At 46.7% G+C, this 14152-nt stretch overlaps 1 protein-coding gene and 1 long non-coding RNA gene across 2 annotated transcripts; both read left to right on the top strand.

Moving 5' to 3' along the window:
* The first annotated feature begins 5714 nt into the window (after nt 1-5714).
* Nucleotides 5715-7113, top strand: LOC148382115 (janus kinase and microtubule-interacting protein 3-like). The gene is made up of 5 exons (XM_088360858.1): nt 5715-5969; nt 6090-6155; nt 6217-6285; nt 6362-6729; nt 6809-7113. Exons 1-4 carry the CDS (start codon nt 5715-5717, stop codon nt 6587-6589), a joined length of 618 nt encoding a protein of 205 aa, XP_088216984.1. The 3' UTR covers nt 6590-6729; nt 6809-7113.
* A 2036-nt stretch (nt 7114-9149) lies between these two features.
* On the top strand, nt 9150-13096 carry LOC148382114 (uncharacterized). Its single transcript, XR_015854247.1, has 4 exons — nt 9150-9228; nt 10793-10963; nt 11087-11164; nt 13008-13096. It is a non-coding gene; the product is annotated as an uncharacterized LOC148382114 (long non-coding RNA).
* Nucleotides 13097-14152: the final 1056 nt, after the last annotated feature.

Below are 14152 nucleotides of genomic sequence, written 5' to 3'. Positions count from 1 at the left end.
CTGGGGTCATCACAGACATTTTTAACACCTCGCTGGGCCAAGCCACAGTGCCGGCGTGCTTTAAGACTGCCTCCATCATTCCGGTGCCGAAGAAACCTCAAATCACCTCATTTAATGATTACCGGCCTGTTGCACTGACTCCGGTTATGATGAAGTGCTTCGAAAGGCTGCTTAAAGGTCACATCGTTTCCAGACTCCCCCTATTATTTGACCCGTTCCAGTTTGCCGACCGGCAAAACCGCTCCACTCAGGACGCCATCTCCTCCGTTCTTCACCTGAGCCTGGCTCACCTGGAGGAGAAGAACACCCATGTGCGGAGGCTGTTCCTGGACTTCAGCTCAGCGTTTAACACCATCATCCCACAGCATCTGGTAGGAAAATTGGAACACCTGGGCTTCAACACCCCCCTTCGCAACTGGCTGCTAGACTTCCTCACCAACAGACCTCAGTCAGTCCGGGTCGGACAGAACACCTCTGATGTCATCACCCTCAGCACAGGCTCCCTTCAGGGCTGCGTCCTGAGCCCCCTGCTGTGCACCCTGATGACACACGACTGCGTCCTCAGGTTCACCACCAATCACATCGTGAAGTCAGCAGACGACACAACGGTGGTGGGGCTCATCAGAGACAACAACGACCTGGACTACAGAGAGGAGGTGGAGCAGCTGGTGGGCTGGTGCAGAGAAAACAGCCTGATCCTGAATGAGGAGAAGATGAAGGAGATCATCGTCGACTTCAGGAAAAAACAGCCTCACCACGCTCCACTGATCATCAACAGCTCAGCTGTGGAGGTGGTCAGCACCACCAAATTCCTGGGGGTCCACATCACAGAAGACCTCACCTGGACTATGAACACTACGGCACTGGTCAAGAGGGCACAGAAGCGCTTGTACTTCCTGCGGAGGATGAGGAGAGCCCACCTGCCCCCACCCATCATGAGGACGTTCTACAGGAGCACCATAGAGAGCATTCTGACAAGCTGTCTCTCTGTGTGGTGTGGAGGCTGCACCGCCTCCGATTGGAAGAACGTGAGGAGAGTGGTGAGGACAGCAGAGAGGATCATAGGGGCTCCTCTTCCCTCCATTCAGGACATTTCATCTCAGCGCTGCATGTCCCGTGCCCGTAACATCATCAATGACCCATCACACCCCCACCATGGACTGTTCTCCCTGCTGCCCTCTGGGAAGAGGTTTGCAGCATCCGCTGCAGGTCCACCAGGTTCTGCAACAGCTTTTTCCCTGCTGTCATCAGACTGTTGAACACTAGAACTGTTGAGCTCTAAACTGAACTCTGCATCACACATTCACAGAACTGTACTTTATGACACTACGGACCTCTATCTTGCACTATCTCGCACTACCAACTTTACTGAACTTGTATAAACCCTTTAAATAGAAGTTTAATACATGGTTTAGCATTCCTCTGCACACTCTTGAATACTGTTTTGCCTACTTGCACTATTGCATAATTATCACTGCTGCACTTTATACTTATTTTTAATATATATATATATATATATATAGTATATATGTATATATATATATTTTCATAGGATATGTTACTTCTATTCAACTGCAATATCACTACTTTGTTGTAAGACGTATGCAACGGAATTTCGTTTTGTATGCACCATGTGCAGACAAGATGACAATAAAGTTTGTCTAAGTCTAAGTCATGTCAGGTCAGCTGTCTGGAGAGAGAGAGAAGTCAGGACCTGCGGGCGGAGCACCACCGTGCCACCGCCGCCATGACGGAACTCAAAAGCAAACTCCATGAGGAGAAGCAGAAAGAGTTAGCCATTACCAGGGAGACATTACTGCGGCAGCATGAAATGGAGCTGATGAGAGTGATCAAAATCAAAGATGGAGAGATCCAGCGACTGAATGCCTTGGTCCTCAGCCTGAGGGACGGCTCCATGGACAAGGTGATCCGCTCTATCCGTGTCTGACTATCCGCACGCCACGTCGGGCTTCGATGCGGCCGCTACCGTATTGTGTAGCTTGTCCCCAGTAAGCGTCGCGGCGCTCCGTTGCGGTCTCAACGGCCCGGTGTGGCGCAATGTCTGCTCAGGTGAGGAGGGGGGGCGCTTTGCTGGCGGAGGTGGAGGAGACGCGGCGGTGTCGGGAGACCGAGCGGTGTCGCCTCCACCAGGAGCGCGGAAGAAGCCCTGGCAGCGGCCCAGCAGGCCTGGCAGTCCCGAGCGGCCGAGCTCCGATCGGCTCATCACCAGCATCGGGAGGAGCTGAGCCGAACCAAGAGAGACTGCGAGAGGGAGATCCGCCGACTGGTAGGACTGATCAGATGCGCGGTGCGTGGCTATGTTCCCAATTTCGTTGTATACCTGCAGTGCAATGACACCTAAGGCATTCTATTCTATTCTATTTCACAAGAAGAAAATGTCCGGTTGCTCGCTTCGCTTTTGTCACAGCAAAGGTGTTCTAGTCGATTCCAGAAAAAAATTGGCCGGTTGCTCTCTTTGTTTTTGTCACAATTCTGGCAAATGAGTTTGCCCGCCTGCCTGAGCGCTCCCCGTTTGTACATCCAGACGGATGAGATCAAGCTGAAAGACAGAGCGGTTAGTGTTTTGGATGAAGCCCTGGGGCCGGCCACGTCCACCGCCTTCAGCTGCAGACTCAGGCTGCCGAGCAGCAGATCGCTGCCCTGAGGGATTCCCAAAGGGCGGGCCTAAACTACCCTGGAAGTGGGGTCAACGCCGCTACTAGCAATCCTCTTCATTGCGTAAGCCACCTCATCACACACTTGCAGTACGCATGACTTAGTTCGTTGCTGGAGGAAGGTAGCACAAAAACAGTTTTGAACTTTGAACGAGTGCTTGTGTGTGTGTGTTGCGGGGCGTTTTCAGTCTCAGGAGGATCGGGACACGCGACGGTTTCATCTGAAAATCGCTGAGCTCAGCGCAGTCATCAGGAAACTGGAGGATCGAAACGCCCTGCTTTCTGAAGAGCGCAATGAACTGGTAATTTATTGACGGCACGCTTGAAGGTTTGCGCTACGTTTGATGCGCGCCATCCAGCGAGGCACCCATTGCGCTTGCTTATTAGTTGAGCGGCGCGGTGAGTCGGTTGCCTGGTAGATGTCTTTTATTGGGAGCCAAAGCCACGATTCCGTTCAAACCGATGCAAAAGGAATGGATACGTTCTGGCCCGCGTGTTGTGCGTCTTTCACATCCCGCACTTCATGCTTGCAGCTAAAGCGACTGAGAGAAACAGAAAGCCAGTTTCTGCCACTCCTGTACAAAAACAAACGCCTGAGCAGGAAGAATGAAGAACTCTCGCTGGTGCTGTGTCGCCTTGAAAACAAAGTGCGCTTTGTCACCCAGGAGAACGAGGAGATGGCAAGCTTGGTAAGTCGACGCGGACAACGGCGGCGTGCCAACAGAGTCCACTGCATTTGTGTTCCACAGAGAAGGCCTAGTTCGCTCAATGACCTGGACCGCGGTTGCGGCCAGCAGGACGGTGAAATGGAGTTCCTTCAAGTTGTGGAGCAGCGGCACATCATCGACGACTTGTCCAAGGTCTTCAGGCAGGCGACTCGGTGCACGTACGGCAGCGCCGCGCTCGCTCGCTGTCGCCAGGAAACCTTTTCCGTCCAAAGCTTGGCCGGCGGCCGCCATCCAAAAAATTGGCCCCTTAAATTCCGACCTTTCAAGCAGGAGCATTGTGCGCACGCGTTTGAACACGCTTTAGACTTGTTTTGCCGTTTTCAGCAGCTCAAAGCTCCCGTTTTGTCAGCGCCTTTGCCACTCGCTGTGCGCTGAAAACGACGGACTTGCCCGGCTGCTCAGCCCGTCAACCATGAGCCGCGAGCGCGACGTCATTGTCCGTAGGCAGCTAGTGGCAAAATGCACCCTGTTAGAGTTGCGCTCGCTCCAACTTATTTTGCAAGAACCACACGGGAGACAAGTAAGTTCTTTTGGACACCTGCAGGTGGAGAGTCCATCCGTTGTACGAATGAAGTCTGACTCTCGGCTCCTGCACGAGCATTTTAATTAAGAGAAACAGGGTGGGTGTAAGAGTGGATTGAATAGAGGAAGCCCTTGACCTCTAGTCAAAACATAGCAAGGGGTGTTTTACGACTTTGTGTAGGAAGGGATAAGCGATAGGGATAAATAAGGGATAAATAATATTATTTATTACAGGTCGCAGTCAAAGTCAAAGCAACACAATGATACGATAAAGATAATCTGGAAAACCCTGACACACCCTGTAGTTGTCACTTTTGGAAAAGACGAGCGTCCCTCCAATCATCGCCGGTGACGTGTTTTTCAGGCTCTGGAGACAGGAGCTCATGTCAGAAATGTCATTGTGAGTCGCGTTTGTTTCTGCGCCGGAGCCGTTCGTTCCCTTTGCATCCAAAGAATCTCAAAGGCGGATTATTTGTGTCGACAGGAGAGAGATTTGCTGCTACGATACCGACGTCGAGAATCTCTGAGGAGGAACAAAGCGTGAGGTCCTGCAAGGTGAGTCTGTTTGTTTGCGGCTGCTTGGTGTTGCGCAAGATGAAATGGCCTTTTTCTCGCTATCGTTCCTCTCGTCGATTCATCGTGAGGTGTCGCTTCAGTTTGTTCAGAGAGATGTTTGCTTCCGCGCCCGCAGGTCATCGAAACATTTTACGGCTACGACGAAGACGTGTTGGTGGACTCGGACGGATCGTCCTTGTCTTTTCACACCGACAGAACCCCCGACACGGAACCCGAAGAGGTAGCCCGCCATTTCTGCCAGCGTATTGGCACCAAACATTCCTCTTCAGCCTGGAATCGGACTCGTCTTTGCGTCGCGGGTGCTTTGTCGCCGGTCTGACTGATTCTGGTACTAGTGCTGTGTTGCATTGGTGTGTGCATGAAGAGGCGGAGCTTCGCTACCGCCAGCTGACGCAAGAATATCAAGCGCTGCAACGAGCCTACGCTCTGCTAGCCCAGACCAGCGAAAGGGGACTACGACGCCGAGAAGGAGATCAAGGTGGCGCCCCTTCCCGCAACCCCCGGCCGGGTCGCAGCCTCCCCGTTCTCACCCAGCCTCGGGTGTTCTCTGGTCTGAAAGGAGGAGGAGGAGCCTCCCTCCTCCTCCTTTCAGACCAGAGAAAAGCTGATGGTAGAAATGGGTCACTATCAAAGCAGAGTAGCAGATCTGGAGTCAGCGCTGAAGCAACAAGGACAGGTAAGCTCATCAATGAGCACACCTTTTTCTCAGACAAAATAGCTACATTCTTCAGTCACTCATCCGTCTGGCATTACTGGACCAACCCCCCCCCCCCCCCCCCCCCGAACGTGGCTGGGAAAATGCGGAGAAAAGCAAATGTCATTTTCCAGTCAACCAAAGAATTTGTGGATGAAAATGACACAACATTCCAAAGCTGTCCACGCGTTTGTCTCTTCTAGAATGTCAAGTGGGTGGAGGAGAAGCAGCTGCTGCGTCAGAGCAATCAGCAGTTGGCCGAAAAGGTGACGGAAAGAAAGGCGCTGGGCGGAGTCGCTTGGCGTCACACCTGTCGGGAAGCCCCGCAGATGAGGTCTGACTGTCTTTTCAGGTCAGGCGGATGGAGGCGGAAGAAGCGCGTCTGAAAGAGCACATCCAGGATATCCGAGACCAAAACGAACTGCTTGAGTTCCGCATCCTGGAGCTGGAGGTGGGAAGACTCGCACAAGCGTGTTGAGGCCAGAGATGTGACGGACGGACGGACGGACGGACGGACGGATGCATGCCTCTGCCTTTCAGGAGAGGGAGTGGCGCTCCCCCGTCTTGAAGTTTCTGCAAGTCCGTTTCCCAGACGGCCTCAGCCCTTTGCAGATCTACTGCGAGGCCGAGGGCGTGAGCGTACGTAAGGCGTCCCTCGCAACCCTAACCTTAACCCGAGGTCCCAGAACACCTTACATTGCTCCTTGCGCCTTTCCCCCGGACATCGTCATCAGTGATCTGATGAAGAAGCTGGACATCCTGGGCTATAACGCCGTAAGTGTATGTCGAACTCCTTATGTTCGCACTCCACGAGACTCGGCGGCTCAAATGTGACTTTTGGAAGGCTTTGCGCTGAAAGAAGCTTGTTGACGCTGTGCCTTTGGGCTCTTGCAGAATCTCACCAACGAGGAGCAGGTGGTCGTGATTCACGCCAGGACCCTTCTCACCCTAGCCGAGAAGGTAACGCGCACGTCCACGCACGCTCTCGCATTCTGCTTATGTGACAGCAGCCTTTCCTCAGTGGTTAGAATACATCAAAGTGACCAAGTCAGCACTTCAACAGAAGATGTTGGACATTGAAAGTGAGAAGGTAGACAGACACGCGACATCAGCCAAGGGGAACTCCGGCAATGTGCCCCAACAATTCTGACCTTGAGCTGTGCTAGGATATGTTCTGCAAGCAGAAGGGCTACCTGGATGAAGAGTTGGACTTCAGGAAGTGTTCCATGGACCAGGCTCATAAGGTAAGCCGTCCTCAAATCTCCCGCCGGACCACTGATGGACGAGGATTGCGGCCCAGAGGATCCTGGAGCTGGAGGCCATGTTGTACGAGGCGCTACCGCAGCGGGACTGCCCCGCCACGGACGGCGAAAAAGCCAGCCACGCTGGCGTGAATGACGTGCTGACGGCGGATCAGAGAGAAGAGCTTAGGAGCGCCGTGGACCAATGGAAGCGAGCCCTGATGTGCGAGTTGAGGGAGCGCGACGCTTGCATCCTCCAAGAGAGAATGGATCTGCTGCACAGCGCGCAACAGGTAAGGGCCCAAAGCCAGCCCGGCACTTACTTGCACGCTTACTGGCTTTTGAATGCCACTTTCCATTTGTCCGTCCTAGAGGAACAAAGAGCTGAAAGAATTCATCGAAGCTCAGAAGAGACAAATCAAACAATTGGAGGAGAAGTTTCTGTTTCTCTTTCTATTCTTCTCCTTGGCCTTCATTCTGTGGCCCTAACACCAGCTGGTGAGTGAGCTCCAGCGGCACCGCACTCGACACCTCCGATACACTGCCAGCCGGTCTCAGACGTTGGCAGACGCTCCGATGCCAACGTATACCCCCCGCCACGGTGACAGAGGCACCGCGTCACACCGGCGCTCATCCAATCAGAAGGCAGGAAAAGCAAATTCACATGCAGGGCACTTTTGAACCAGAAGAGAGCGCCACAAAAAACGGTTGTTGCCCCAAACGCGCACTAAAAAGGGTCAGAATAACAAGAGTCCCACTGGCCAGCCGGGGCCACCCGTCCAGCTGTTTCTTCAGGGGGGAAAAAAATTGGAGTCACCGGTGAGTACATTTTGCATTTAGCTCTGCTTTTCTGCTTCTGTCTTCAAGTGTGTGGCATCCTGCGATCAAAGAGTCAGCCAACCCCAAAGCGGTTGACCTCAACGTCCCACCACCATGCCTACCAGAGCAGGTGACGTGATGCTTTGGACATCCTTCCGTCTCAGATGCCCAAAAGTACTCTTTGCCACATCTGCGGCAATACGGTGTCTTTTCAAAGGTGCAAATAAATCCAGCGTGGGCGGAACACGCACGTCTTCGGTTTTTCCCGCTTTGTTTGTGTGACAGCTGTTGTGAAAATTTTATACAAATAAAGTTGTATAGTACAGGTTTGGCCAAGCCGCAACTCCCGAACCGCATGCGGCTCTTTTATGTTCATATCAACATTTGTGTGTGTGTGTGTGTGTGGGGGGGGGGGGGGGGGGTTGTGCGTGTTGGCTTCACTTGAGTTCAATTTGGTATTTTGGTCAAAAGCGCATGTGGTGAAATTCCACAAAGTAGGATGGGCAAACACATTTCTTTAAACTATGAGTGTCAATTGGGCTCTCGAAATGGCAGGGAAAAGATGCACAGCAAAACGAAAATACGTAGATGAACACAGGACGTTTTAATCAGAGTGGGAAAGTTTCTATTTTTTGTTGAACGTGATGGCAAACCATTCTGCCTGATATGTCAGACCTCAGCGCATTTCAAAGATTCAAATCTTCAGCGCCATGCACTTCAGCTCACTCCATGCTAACATTGATCAGGCGTCGAACCCGCATCATCATGCTTAAGAGGTGGCCATGCTAACCAGTGCGCCATTATGTCAACGCATAATAACTAAGTCTACTGGTCAAAACAGCGGTTACTATATGACGTCGCTACGTCGTGGTCACGTGACGCAGACAAGACGTCAATGGACGTGGGCAGAGTTAACTTGTTTAAAAGGGAGTAGGCAGAAGAAATATTTAATTTATTTAAATCTATTTTGAGTGCACACCATTATGCCAATGCATAACAACTGTAAATCTACTAAACAAAACAGCGGTTGCTATATGACATCTGCCACGTCGTGGTCACGTGACATACGTGACGTCGATGGGCGTAACTTTCGCCGGAATTCAAATCCGCGGGGAGAGTTAACTTGTTTAAAAGAGAGTGGGCAGAAGAATTATTTAATTTATTTAAATCTATTTGGTGTGTGCGCCATTATGTCAATGCATAACAACTGTAAGTCTACTAAACAAAACAGCGGTTGCTATTTGACGTCTGCCACGTCGTGGTCACGTGACGCGGACGTGACGTCGACGCCTACTTTACATCCCACCGATCACAGGACTCCTCGGCTGCATAACCGTGCCCCCTTCCCAACCAATCGGATTTGCTATACGCGAAAACGACGCCAATGGAAAGAGCTTCCGCCCAAATTTAAATCCGTGGGCGTGGCTCGCAGCAGGAAGTAGGAAAATGGCGGCGATGTTGACAAAGACACAGCGGATGGTAACATACGACTAACAAGAGAAATATTTTTATTTTCTGCTTGCAACTGGACCGTCCAGAGCGTACACGGTAAGTACAACTCATCGTTTTTAAAAAGAAGTACTTTTGTTGCCCTGAAAAGCGAGTGAGCGTGGCGTTTGTGGGGGACGTCGAATTTCGACGATTCTTTCTGGTCAACGGTTGTAAATGATTGTGTTGATTAAAAAAGAAAACTTGATGTAACTCTACTTTTAACTGCCGTTTCAGATAGATTTGGAATTGCATCACATCCAATTTTGCCTAGAGCGTACACGGTAAGTAACACTCGTTGTGTTTAAGGAGATTTACGTTTGTAATAGCAGAAGTGTAGCCGCGTTGCGTTGTACGTGTGAATGTTGGTCCGGGCGAAATGTTAATGTTTAATTTCATTCCTTTAGGTTCCACGGTGTTTGTTGGCTGCAAGTTTTCCACTGCAAGAAGAGGCTCATATCATTGACCAGGAGCGAGCTACAATGGTGAGTAGCCATAACATTTATGTTAAACACTTCCTATTTCATGTCTAACAGTACTTGATTTAACAAATAACCATAAATAAATACAGTGTGGGCACTGAAGTTAACATATGTGATTATACTGCCTAATCTGTCACCGAGTAGATTGTTGCAAAGTAATATAAGATCCAAAGTTGTAATTCAGAATAGTTTTCAAAAGAAGGCCATTAGAATTATATACAAGTCTGATTACCCTGAACAAGCTATTAATTAAATCACAAATTCTTCAATTCAAAGATTTGGTAGATTATCAGACAAATAATGTCTAACAGTAATTGATTTAACACATCACGATAAGTAGATTGAGTGTGGGCACTCTCAAGTTAACATATGTGATTATACTGCCTAATCTGTTACAGAGTATGTTGTTGCCAAGTAATGTAGAATAGATCCAAAGTAGTAATCCAGAATAGTTTTGAAGAGGCCATTAGAATGATAAACAAATCTGATTACCTTGAACATAATAACAAGCTAAGTGTTTAATATGTCCTATGAAGTCAAAATTGGGCACCATCATGTGGTGAAATTTGGAATTGCATCACATCCAATTTTGCCTGGGAACAAACAGATTACATAAATCTTAGTTTTGAATAAGCCACTCCTTCTCAAACAAGTAAACTCTGCCCATTTTGCGCAGTAGATGTTCTGTTAATATCTAGTATTTATACAAAGTCATAATTTAAATTGCTTTCAACCTTCATTCATCGGTTCAACCAACATTACTCGCTCTTATTACCAACTTGTATTGATTTAACTAAGCGTTTAATACTTCCTATCAGGTCTCAAATCGAGATTTGGCAAAATACAATTTCAGCAAATCCAATTTTGCCAGGGAACAAAAATAGATTAAATAAACTAAATAAGTCCTCTTCCCATTAAATAAATCAGAAAAGTCTGTCTTGTAACCAGTCCTCTTCAAACAAGTAAAGTCTGCCCATTTTGTGCCGTAGATTTTGTGTCTATGCCTAGTATTTAAACAAAATCATAATTTAAACGACTTCTTTCCTTCATTCACTTTGGAAATTTGGAATTGCAGCAAATCGAATTTTGGCAGGGAACAAAAATAGATCAATTAAACTAAATAAGTCTTCTTCCCATTAAATAAATTTAAAAAGTCTGTCTTGTAACCAGTCCTTTTCAAACAAGTAAAGTCTGCCCATTTTGTGCCGTCGATTTTGTGTTAATGCCTAGTATTTATACAAAATCATAATTTAAAGGACTTCATTCCTTCATTCACTTTGGAAATTTGGAATTGCAGCACATCAAATTTTGCCTGGGAAGAAAAGTAGATTAAATAAATTTAATAAGTCTTACTACTTCCCATTAAATAAATTAAATACGTCTTACTTGTTCCCACTCCTTTTCAAAACAGTAGTTTAAAACGAGGGCCCTTCACTCAATCTTTAACCTCAACCCCGCACGTTGTGTTGTATCTGTGAATGTTGGTTGTGGCCAAATGATAGTTTTCTTTCATTCGTTTAGGTTCCAAGAAAACTTGATGTAACTCTACTTTTAACTGCCGTTTCAGATAAGCGGGTATTACGTCGCAGTCAAATGCCGCGGATATGACGTAATTGCCCGAACCTCCGCCAAAATTCAAATCTGTTGGCGCGATGGCCGTGAGCCACTGAGCAGCGACGATTATCAACAGAAATATCTTTATTTTCTGCTTGCAACTGGACCGTCTAGAGCGTACACGGTAAGTAACACTCATTGTGTTTAAGGAGATTTACGTTTGTAATAGCAGAAGTGTAGCCGCGTTGCGTTGTACGTGTGAAAATTGGTCGAGGCGAAATGTTAATGTTTAATTTCATTCCTTTAGGTTCCACGGTGTTTGTTGGCTGCAAGTTTTCCACTGCAAGAAGAGGCTCGTATCATTGACCAGGAGCGAGCTACAATGGTGAGTAGCCATAACATTTATGTTAAACACTTCCTATTTCATGTCTAACAGTACTTGATTTAACAAATAACCATAAATAAATACAGTGTGGGCACTGAAGTTAACATATGTGATTATACTGCCTAATCTGTCACGGAGTAGATTGTTGCAAAGTAATATAAGATCCAAAGTTGTAATTCAGAATAGTTTTCAAAAGAAGGCCATTAGAATTATATACAAGTCTGATTACCCTTAACATAACAACAAGCTATTAATTAAATCACAAATTCTTCAATTCAAAGATTTGGTAGATTATCAGACAAATAATGTCTAACAGTAATTGATTTAACACATCACGATAAGTAGATTGAGTGTGGGCACTCTCAAGTTAACAGATATGATTATACTGCCTAATCTGTTACAGAGTATGTTGTTGCCAAGTAATGTAGAATAGATCCAAAGTAGTAATCTAGAAGAGTTTTGAAGAGGCCATTAGAATAATAAACAAATCTGATTACCTTGAACATAATAACAAGCTAAGTGTTTAATATGTCCTATGAAGTCAAAATTGGGCACCATCATGTGGTGAAATTTGGAATTGCATCACATCCAATTTTGCCTGGGAACAAACAGATTAAATAAATCTTAGTTTTGAATAAGCCACTCCTTCTCAAACAAGTAAACTCTGCCCATTTCGCGCAGTAGATGTTCTGTTAATATCTAGTATTTATACAAAGTCATAATTTAAATTGCTTTCAACCTTCATTCATCGGTTCAACCAACATTACTCGCTCTTATTACCAACTTGTATTGATTTAACTAAGCGTTTAATACTTCCTATCAGGTCTCAAGGCAAGATTTGGCAAAATACAATTTCAGCAAATCCAATTTTGCCAGGGAACAAAAATAGATTAAATAAACTAAATAAGTCTTCTTCCCATTAAATAAATCAGAAAAGTCTGTCTTGTAACCAGTCCTCTTCAAACAAGTAAAGTCTGCCCATTTTGTGCCGTAGATTTTGTGTCTATGCCTAGTATTTAACAAAATCATAATTTAAACGACTTCTTTCCTTCATTCACTTTGGAAATTTGGAATTGCAGCAAATCGAATTTTGCCAGGGAACAAAAATAGATCAATTAAACTAAATAAGTCTTCTTCCCATTAAATAAATTAAAAAAGTCTGTCTTGTAACCAGTCCTTTTCAAACAAGTAAAGTCTGCCCATTTTGTGCCGTCGATTTTGTGTTAATGCCTAGTATTTATACAAAATCATAATTTAAAGGACTTCATTCCTTCATTCACTTTGGAAATTTGGAATTGCAGCACATCAAATTTTGCCTGGGAAGAAAAGTAGATTAAATAAATTTAATAAGTCTTACTACTTCCCATTAAATAAATTAAATACGTCTTACTTGTTCCCACTCCTTTACAAAAAAGTAGTTTAAAACGAGGTCCCTTCACTCAACCTTTAACCCTATTTATTCACCTTCTAGGCTAAGTGTTAAAGGCTAAGTGTTAAAGGCTAAGTGTTAAAGGCTAAGTGTTAGAGGCTAAGTGCCAGAGGCTAGGCGCCAGAGGCGAGTTTTTGTGGGCTGAAGTTTTAGTGGGGTTAGTGTGAATACAATCCAAAAGAATACAACAGAATACAATACAATAGAATATAATACATAGATTAAATTCAATAGCTCTTACTACTTCCCATTAAATAAATTAAATACGTCTTACTTGTTCCCAATCCTTTTCAAAAAAGTAGTTTAAAACGAGGGCCCTTCACTCAACCTTTAACCTCAACCCCGCACGTCACATTGTGTTGTATCTGTGAATGTTGGTTGTGGCCAAATGATAGTTTTCTTTCATTCGTTTAGGTTCCACGGTGTTTGTTGGCTATGTTTTCCACTGTCAGAAGGATGAAAATACAAAGTACAACGCTTGGACGTGGGCGAAGACGTCACCGGTGAGTCCTTCCTTCCTATTTATTTACCTTCTAGATGCTAGAGGCTAAGTGTTAGAGGCTAAGTGTTAGAGGCTAAGTGTTAAACACAATACGAACAACACAACGATACTGCACTGAACAACACGATACCGCACTGAGAAACACGATACCGCACTGAACAACACGATACCGCACTGAACAACACCATGCCGCACTGAACACCATGCCGCACTGAACAACACCATCCTGCACTGAACAACACCATCCCGCACTGAACAACACCATGCCGCACTGAACAACATTATGCCGCACTGAACATTATGCCGCACTGAACAACACCATGCCGCACTGAACAACACCATGCCGCACTGAACAACATTATGCCGCACTGAACAACACCATGCCGCACTGAACAACACCATGCCGCACTGAACAACACCATGCCGCACTGAACAACATTATGCCGCACTGAACAACACCATGCCGCACTGAACAACACCATCCTGCACTGAACAACACTATTCCGCATTGAACACCATGCCGCACTGAACAACACCATCCCGCACTGAACAACACCATCCCGCACTGAACAACACCATGCCGCACTGAACAACATTATGCCGCACTGAACAACATTATGCCGCACTGAACAACACCATGCCGCACTGAACAACACCATGCCGCACTGAACAACACCATGCCGCACTGAACAACATTATAACGCACTGAACAACACCATCCCGCACTGAACAACACCATGCCGCACTAAACAACATTATGCCGCACTGAACAACATTATGCCGAAATGAACAACACCATGCCGCACTGAACAACACCATAGCGCACTGAACAACACCATCCTGCACTGAACAACACCATCCCGCACTGAACAACACCATGCCGCACTGAACAACACCATGCCGCACTGAACAACACCATGCCGCAATGAACAACACCATCCCGCACTGAACAACATTATGCCGCACTGAACAACATTATGCCGCACTGAACAACACCATGCCGCACTGAACAACACCATGCCGCACTGAACAACACCATCCTGCACTGAACAACACC

Source organism: Syngnathus floridae, chromosome 18 (genome assembly GCF_059516105.1).
Source record: "Syngnathus floridae isolate MCC-2025c chromosome 18, RoL_Sflo_1.0, whole genome shotgun sequence".
Taxonomy (NCBI): Eukaryota; Metazoa; Chordata; class Actinopteri; order Syngnathiformes; family Syngnathidae; genus Syngnathus; species Syngnathus floridae.
This window is presented reverse-complemented; position numbering and strand designations above follow the sequence as displayed.